This window comes from Larimichthys crocea, chromosome XII (assembly GCF_000972845.2).
Source record: "Larimichthys crocea isolate SSNF chromosome XII, L_crocea_2.0, whole genome shotgun sequence".
NCBI classification, from domain to species: domain Eukaryota; kingdom Metazoa; phylum Chordata; class Actinopteri; family Sciaenidae; genus Larimichthys; species Larimichthys crocea.
In genome coordinates this window covers 3,964,301-3,973,629 of record NC_040022.1, presented here as the reverse complement: position 1 = coordinate 3,973,629, position 9,329 = coordinate 3,964,301, and the positions used below count along the sequence as shown (strand labels likewise).

Sequence of the window (9,329 nt, the reverse complement as noted above, 5' to 3'; positions counted from 1 at the left end):
GACGCGCATATCAGATAACGTACACGCAGATACCGATACATCTGCAATAGACAGATTTCAGCCGATTATATCAGCCAGTGAGGCGCCGGGTTCTAGTTTTGATTGTCGCTGGGGCATGTCATGTTGTGCTAAATACACTGCGATGTTCACACACTAACAACTGTTCATTTTAAACTTCATAAATGATGCATATGTTCATATTGAAGACTGCAGGAGTCCTTACAGAAGAACAGCTGATCTGGAGACTGTGCTAACAGCAAAGATTTGGCTGCTCTGCTATGATCAGTCACATTCGGACACAACACCTGAATTTAAACACCTCATGACCCTGACAGAAATGTTTCATCAGCAAACACTAATGCAGCCGAGCACACACCACCTCAGGCCTCATCCACTCTTTTTTCCCACAGCGCGGTCTCGTGCACACCCCCCTGGTTGGATGCCGCGGCGGTTCAGCGGTGCTGGGCCGCTCCCGCATGGTCCTGTAGCTCTTGCAGGAGGGACAGTCGAAGCGGTTGGGCCCTCGTCGTGATCCTCTGGTGGTTGCGGAGGTACCGGCTAAGCGGAAGGCCTTCCCGCACAGATCGCACATGTGCGCTTCTGACCGTGATTCGCATGTGGTTGCGCAGGGACATGTAGTTGGTGTAGGGCTTGCTACAAAAGTCACACCTGAAGTTTTTGGATCAGGTGGAGTTAGAGGTCGACAGGGATGCATGATCGATGAGCTGCCGTCTTGTCCCCAACGACATCATCCTAAAAACAGGTAACGGGTAAAAGTCTCGGGTGCCTACCTGAAGCTCCGGTCTTGTGGGTGAGCTTGTGGTTGAGCAGGGAGCTGGCGTGCTTGTAGGCGCAGGTGCACCGGTCGCAAGTACGGCCTCTCGTCTGTTCCATGTCGTCTGACGCCGTCGTCGTGGTGCTGGTGCCGGCGCTCGGGACCCAAGGAGAGACTGGAGCTGGACAGTGACGCTGAGGAGAGGCTGGAAGTGGAGAGGGCTGCCGAGGACGAGGGAAGCTGCTCGCACCAGCTGATGGTCGAACTTGGCTGGCGGAGGAGAGGAATATATTAAAACAACACACATACAGCACACAACAAGATGTCAAGCAGACGATTGCAGCAACATGTTCAGACATGTTTGAATGTTTTTGTTTACTGTGCTCAAAGAAACTGAAGAACGGTTTAGGGAAATGAAGAAATAATCTCAACCTTATCCGCTCATACACTCCCTGGCCCTCTCATTATGTTCACAGACATTCTAACCAACTGCAACCTCATAATAAAACATTAAAAACAAAACATCTGTTTTAAGGGAGCTGTGCCGTTGCATTCGACTGCACTTGTGTTACAGGTGTGCCTAATAAAAGGGCCCACAAGCGTACGCAACACAAAGAAACAGTGGAAGTTTCGAAACAAGAAGCCTCTGCCGGTCTGACTTGCAACATTTCTGTATTTGTGTGTGTGGTACACTTTTTTCTTCTTCTGTTGCAGTGTGTCTGGGGGAATCGGTCGCTGAAAAGACAACAATCTATTTTTTTTTTTTAAACGGCCATAGAGAAAGTTTACGGACCGATGTTTGAGAGCGAATCAGCACGGAGGCTGACAACACTACAGTATGTTGTGTGCGTGTGTAGCAGACAGTCATGTTAAATCACATCTGTGTGAATAGCACACACATAACGGAGACAAAAACACGAGGTGAGTGACACCTGCAAACTGATCCCAGAGTTCAGGGAGGAATTAAACAAAGAGCACACACACAATAAATGTTGATTTAACTCACACTGTGTGTGTGTGAGAGGATCTGTGAAACCCGCCACTTCAATGTATAAAAAAAAAAAAAAAAAAACATACAAATGAGTGTGTGTGTGTGTGTGTGTGTGCAGATAATATGTGGGCTTGAGAGCGCCAGCATGAATGAAGTGTACAGTGTGGCGTCACAAAGAGGTCTTTCAAAGTCCTCCGCGGGGCGTCTTCCGCTCCCGTTTCCTGTGGGACGAGCCTGCTCGTGTTTACTTTGCGCTGCCCGCTAACAATATCGCAGGCCCCCGCTGCAAAAACTTCATATCAAACGCTCAAATGTTTCTTTAAATGTCACCAGACCTTTAGACCGCAGCCTTTCTTTCAGAAACACACACACACGCTGCCTTGTTTTGTTGGGTCCGTTAGCTCACCGCTAGCCGGACTCGTCACTGAAGCTGCAGCCAGTGTTTGTCTGCTGTTAGCCTTAGCTCGGTGATGCTCGGCTTATTTACATGTTTCACACAGCCCCACATGTGTCTCTAGATAACACGGTGACGGCACAGCGCTGAGAATACACGCACAGTTTGACGCACCTTTGAAAAAAATAAAAACAACACATTGCAGCAGTGTAATTGCTAGCCACTTAGCTCGGCAGCTAAACTAGCCGTGAGCCGCTCACATGACGACTAGCACACGGAGCTAACGAGGCTGCTCGGTGCGTTAAGTTGCTGCTTCACATCGCTCAGAGCCGCTAAACCGCGTTCAGGCATCAACACCAGCGCACAAAGCGGCACTCTGCCCGCTGCTCCGGGCAGCAGGTGTCGCTCCGTCCCGCTTCATCTGTAGCTATGTGCGGGCTAAGGCTGCGGGCTAACGGCGGCGGCAGCTGGCTTTCTTACTCCGGAGTGTTCGGGTCTTTTTTCCAGAACATTGAGAGCAGTGGCCGAAAGACTCTGTCGACGTCACATAATTCACTCCGTTTCTGTCTTGAAAGTCTCCGTGTGTGCTGCCGGTGTTAGTCCTGGCGTACATCGTCGGTTTTCGGATTCTTCGACTTTTTCTGTGTGAAAAAGAAAATAGGGCCGCTTTGTAGGGATCTTCTTCCGAAAAGAAAAAATATTTCTTCTGTGAAATGAGCGTTTTTGGCGGCGGACATATCGGAGCATGCGGGGCACTACCGCCGCCCGCCGGACTGGAGTGTGACAGCACAGGCTGGTTAACGCTTATGTAACATATAGACTGTGTGTGTCTGCTTTGTCCTTCTTATGTAGGAGGTAAACATAGAGCTTCACACGTCACTTAAACATATTCAGCACTGTTGAATGTAAATGTATCAAACTTTACCAGCTTTACTTCAGAATATTGCCAGTAGATTTCACTGAATGGATGTGTGTATAACAAGATTAAATACAAATATAGGAATATACAGAAATTAAAAAAAACAGTACTAAAAATATACAATACAAATATATGTATAATATCTCTTAGGATGAAAGAGTTGTACAGGTTGTGCAGGTCTTTGTCAGTAATGTGTTCACAGAATATGCAGAATATTTTAAATGTGCAATATATTTAAAAAAACATAGTAAGTCCCGGTTAGAGTTTTACATTTCAAACACCACTTAAACACATTCAGCACTGTTGAATGTAAATGTATACAACTTTACCTGCTTTACTTCAGAATTTTTGCCAAGTTTATTCACCTACACGGAATGTGTTGATAACAAAGATTAAATACAATATAAGAATATACAGAAGATAAAAAAAAACAAGTACTAAAAATATAAACAATACAAATATTGTTAATATGTCTTTAGGATGAAAAGAGTTTGTGCAGGTCTTTGTCACATAATGTGCAGAGTTCACAGAATATGCAGAATATTTTAAATGTGCAATATATTAACAAAAACATAGTAAGTCCAGGCTAGAGTTTTACATTTCAAACACCACTTGAACAAATTCAGCACTGTTGAATGTAACTGTTTACAACTTTACCTGCTTTATTCAGATCAGAATCAAGTTTTTGCCAGTTTTCACATACATGGAATTTGGTATAAAGATTAATAAAAATATAAGAATTACAAAGATAAAAAATCAAGTACTAAAAAATATAAACATACAAATATATGTATTGATGTCTTTAGGATGAAAAGGTTTACAGGTTGTTGCAGGTCTTTGTCAGATAATGTGCAAGAGTTCACAGAATATGCAGAATATTTTAAATGTGCAATATATTTAACATAAAACATAGTAATCCAGAGGATGTTAAATAAAGGTAAAGGGTGTGGTATTAATTTAACGCAGAGAGTCCGTAGATCTCGTGTTAATGTAACATGTAGGTCTGGGTGGGTAGAGGGAGGAGAGGAGAGAGTCAGTATTTTACTATTTTCATGTCATTCTACTTTACACTGACAGCACTTTACCAATTAAGAGTTAACATACAAATCATGTGTGTTGAGCTCATAAAATATTATATGTATATATAGTATAAACATGTGATAATATATAAAGAAGTTATAGAGTGAATTAGCTCCACCTCAACCACAGGAATTAATTTCTCTGCCGTCTGGACGGAGATATGGTACCTAGGGCACGAACAAATAGGTTTAAATTTTCCTTTGTTCCACGTGCAATCTATGCAATCAATTTGCACAATCCTTAAATGCACTGTTCTTGTGGCATTTTTTTAATCTTTTATACACTTTTTACTCTTCAACACCTTGTTTAAATTAAGTTTGGTTGTGCTGTACTCTGCGACGATGTTCTGTGTCACTGTCTGTCTATTTATTGTTTGTTGTGTAAGTTGCATTGTCACTGCAAATCAAATTTCCCCTGGAGGGACAATAAAGCTCAGAACTGAACTGAACCACATACAAACCTTAAACTGCTACACTCACACATTCTCACATTTTATATAGTGCTTTTATTTTTTCAAACATATAGCATTGACATTATAATATACTGTATATTACACATGCTTTTATGCAAGTAATATTTTCATTGCAGCTAATTTGTATAGTATTTTTACACTGTGCTATTCCTACTTTTACTCAAGCAAAGCATCTGAAAACATCTCGCTGAAATCTGTTTTCTATAGAGTACGTCATGTTTACTTGTTTTAGTGATCAGCGTCTCTTTATTTACATTTAGTAATTTAGTCAGAAATTAGATTTTTTAAAAATTTTGTTTATCCAAAAATAAATAATTTCAATATTACAATACTTTAATTCCTTTCCTAAGCACCACAAATCATACATCAATCCATTTTCTGTAACTGGTTATCCTTATCAGAATTGTGCGTACCATACATAAACCATTTATTGTAGTGGAAAGGATACATATCTCCTTAATCAACTTGAACCATCTGATCTGTCTTCTGATAACACAACTTTTGGACTACAAAGTTCATGAGGATATTCAGCCAGAATAACGTAACACTTTCATTAGAGAACCTTGGGGACAGTGGACACATAGCACCATAAATAGTGTTTATCACTAAAATAAGAATTTTAAAAAAGCATGCTGATATTTATTTACATTTAGTAATCTTGAAATTAGATGTTTTTTTTATTTGTTGATCCATAAAAATCAATTCAGAATATTTTTTTCAATGCTTGAAAGTTGCTAAACATAGCGTAATAGTTGATGATATTTGATCCATAAGTTAATGTGTCCTAAGGGCTGCATGTCTCTGTAGCATGATGAGATCAGGTTAATCTTTTTTAGAAATAAAAAGGGTGTGTTACTGCACCCGATGTGACTGTTAGGCGTTATAAGCACACATCACTTCCATTTATATAGTCACTTATCAGACTCAGTCTTATCTCATGGTCTCCAGATTTAAATTGTGTCATGAAGAATTTTACTGGCTGCTCATTTCACCATAATAAACCTACATCTCCTGATCAGGTTTAGACTTTGTACAAAGTTCATGAGGATACAGCATACTTTATTCAGCTCAGCCCAGAATAACAAAACACTTTCAGTATAGAACTTTGGTAACGAAATGGGACCCGCTGTTGCCTCAAACATTCATGGGAATAACTTAAGTAAGTAAAACTAATTTTGTGAAACCTATTTGTGTCTTTAATGTCTTTATGTTCATCTTTAAGTTCTCTCCTGAAAATAGTTTGTTTTTGTGCATGGGTTGACTGTTAGTAAAAATAATATAATTTCATCATTGATTCCACAGATGTTTTTTAGACAAACACATTAACCATGGATGAAATATTTTATACATTCATTTAAATTCTTGAATTTGATTTGTTAATGACTAATCTATCTTCATTGTTATTTTTTCTCCTATTCATTTTCACTTAGCGTCTCAGTAGCCAGGTCATTTCAACATGGAAAGGTATCGTGCACAACATTTTATATTATTAATAAAACCACATTTTCATTTAACTATGTAAATCAAATGAACTGCAATAAGACAAAGGGGTGATGGAAATTCACGTTACCTGATCAAATCAATCAAAACACTTGTGTTTGCGTTTACATTAGTTATTGTTATTTAAAATCATGATGGTGAAAAGATTTCAAAGCTGATTATAGCAAAGACAAAGGCTGAGCTTCAGATGATCCAGTTACATTTTAACATTATAACTTTATGAAGTTATGAAGTTTACTTTATGTACCTGATTTTGGACTCTGGACATAGATATGTGATATGGACTTTGAAACTGAAGCTGTGTTACAGTTTATAGTTTATTGTTTAGGTATTCTTATCAAGACATGTTTCATAACAGTAATCCGAGTAGACACATGATACCACTGAGCTCGGTTCATTTCATTAGCTTTTGGGAAAAATTCAAAAGTGACACGGACGTTCAACAGGGGAAACGCTGGTTGACAGGCATCACTGACTGTTACCATGGAAATGCTGATCTGTGTCACTGATTTAAAAAAAAAAAAGAAATACATATTTCAATTTGACTATTTTCAGGCCAACAAATGAAGCAGTTTGTAGTCCAGAAATGTTTTCTAGGTGACAGCTTAGATAGCATTTATAGTGAAAATGAAATATAAAGAATGTTGAATTTAACATTCAATGTGGAAGAAAACAGTAGCTTTTTACTTTATAGGGGCTCAGTGCTATTACAAAATTCCAGCACAGTATCAGCTGAGAAAGAGAGATGTTAAAGGAGCAACACGTTGAAAACTCCTTCAGTTTATTTGGTATGTTCGAATGGACACATTTCTAAATCTGAGTGAGCTGCTCAAGCCGCCACCTTTTCCATCTTAAATAATAATTCTGTATCTGTTGATCAGGATCCAGCAGCAGAGTTCAGACTCTCCTGAACCAAGCTGTGCGTCCATGCAGAGTGACAGTGAGTCATTGGCTGGCCTGATTGATTTTAAAGGCAAACATGGTTCTTTGGAAAAGAGGTAAGTTTTATGAGGACCAAAGTGATTTTCCTCTCCAAAACAATGAATAAACATGTCAGTTTTTCACCATTATTATATCTCTTCAAATGCATTATGTTAGTCATCCAGAATTCATATGCAGCAATTCTGGGTACACGTTTCTCATTACTGAAGCTTAGCTTCTAGCCTAGCTTTGGAAAGATGGCAGTAAGGTACTCATTTACTTCACACTCACACTGTTGATCATGCTCCATCCTTTTATTATCAGCCAGGTGGCCAAAGGTCAGGATAAAGTTATACAGCTGACAATAAAGTACTGAAGGGCTTGTTGTTCAGTACTGTCTAACGGCCATGTTAACCCAAGTGCTTCTCCTCTCTGTCAATAAGCACCCAGGTTCAGGGACCAGACTCCTCTGAACCCGGCTGTGTGAACATGCAAAGTGACAGTGAGTCAATAGCCGGCCTGATTGATTTTAAAAATCAGCACCATTCTGCAAAAAACAGGTAAATATCATGAACATCATGGTTTTTGTTGAGTTGCTTTACTGTTTTAAATTTGAGGTCTCAAGACCAAGTCAGTGACATCATCAGGGTTATTAGACTCCAAGGTCTAAGGATCAATAATATTCTGTTTTTGGGCTAATTAAACCGACTTTACTTAAGACCAATTAAGGGCTCAGATTTATTGCTTAATAGAACGTAGTTACATAAGGAAAAGCAATAGAGTTATTTATGTTCTTTCCCCATCCTGCTGCTCCTACTCTGTCCTTTATATACTTTCACCTGATAATAACAAGGTGAAAAATGTATGACTGTCAATAAAATAATGAAATATTCTGGGTTGTTGTGATCTGATTTTAGAAATAAAATTGTGGTTGCCAATTTCTCACTCTGATGCTCCTCTCCTCTGTCGATCAGTACCCAGGATGAGATGCCAGGCCATCCACCCAGCTGTGTGTCCATGGATGACCAATCAATTGGTGGCCTGATTGATTTTAAAGATCCACACCATGCATTTGAAAATGTGTATGTATTTTTCAATTTCAATGTATCTATTTGCCATTTATAGTCCACTAAAGGATTGTGGTGCACTGTAAAACTCAGAAATGTAAAGTATAAAAGCATAAAATGTACTTCCAGATACTAACATATCACTTTGCATTCAGTGCTAATTTGTGTTTCATACAATTTTGTGTCTCAAAAAAATGTATACTTTGTGTCACTTCATGTATTTGTACATCGTGTCTTCAGAGTTCACCAGGAGGGATCAGAGGCTACCAGTTATGAACCTGTAGAGAAGCATCAACCAGATCTGGAGTCCATATTTATGGTTTGTAAATGTTACTACAATAAGAAATAGATGCTATAACACATGCTAAACCTTCAGTTCATAACAAGTGCTTCTGATGTTTTGTTAAATAAGTTTATCTTCCATGTCAATATGCTGCAGCTGCTTGAAGAGACCATCATCCAGTTTGTGAAGAATGAGCTGAAAACCTTTCAAAGGGTTCTCAGTTCAGATAACAATGAAGATTCAGAGGAGCAGAAGAAAACAGAAGACATGGTGGACAGTGAGGAAAAGGAGGAGCAGTGGAGGAGCAGTAGAGGGGCCTTTCTGAAGATCACACTGAACGTCCTGAGGAGAATGAAGCAGGAGGAGCTGGCCGACTGTCTGCAGAGCAGTAAGAGGATGAATGTGATGTGTTATGTGACTTTGGAATATTTAGATGGAGAATGACATGAATGACATTTACTCACTGATTTTATTTTTTCTGTTTGTTCTTTCAGAAGCTGTTGTTCCAGTATGCCAAGAAACTCAAATCTAACTTAAAAGGAAAGTTCCAGAGTGTTTTCGAGGGAATTGCTAAAGCAGGAAACCCCACACTTCTGAACGCGATCTACACAGAGCTCTACATCATAGAGGGAGGGAGTGGAGAGGTCAATGATGAACATGAGATCAGACAGATTGAAATGGCATCCAGAAAACAATCAAGACCAGAAAGTGTGATCAAATGTGAAGATATCTTCCAACCCATACTTGGTAGAGAACATCAACCAACCAGAACCATGATGACAAAAGGGGTAGCTGGCATTGGGAAAACAGTCTTAACGCAAAAGTTCACCTTGGACTGGGCCGAAGGAAAAGCAAACCACAACATACAGTTCACATTTCCATTCACTTTCAGAGAGCTGAATCTGCTGGATGGAAAGATATACAGCT

At 39.5% G+C, this 9,329-nt stretch overlaps 1 protein-coding gene across 1 annotated transcript; it reads left to right on the top strand.

Annotated features, from left to right (window-relative positions):
* The first annotated feature begins 5,755 nt into the window (after positions 1-5,755).
* On the top strand, positions 5,756-9,015 carry LOC104935258 (VID27-like protein). Its single transcript, XM_027285592.1, has 8 exons — positions 5,756-5,790; positions 6,062-6,095; positions 7,013-7,129; positions 7,496-7,612; positions 8,027-8,134; positions 8,360-8,438; positions 8,559-8,790; positions 8,897-9,015. The coding sequence occupies exons 2-8, from the start codon at positions 6,088-6,090 to the stop codon at positions 8,932-8,934; spliced, it is 699 nt and encodes a 232-aa protein (XP_027141393.1). The 5' UTR covers positions 5,756-5,790; positions 6,062-6,087; the 3' UTR covers positions 8,935-9,015.
* The last annotated feature ends 314 nt before the right edge of the window (positions 9,016-9,329 follow it).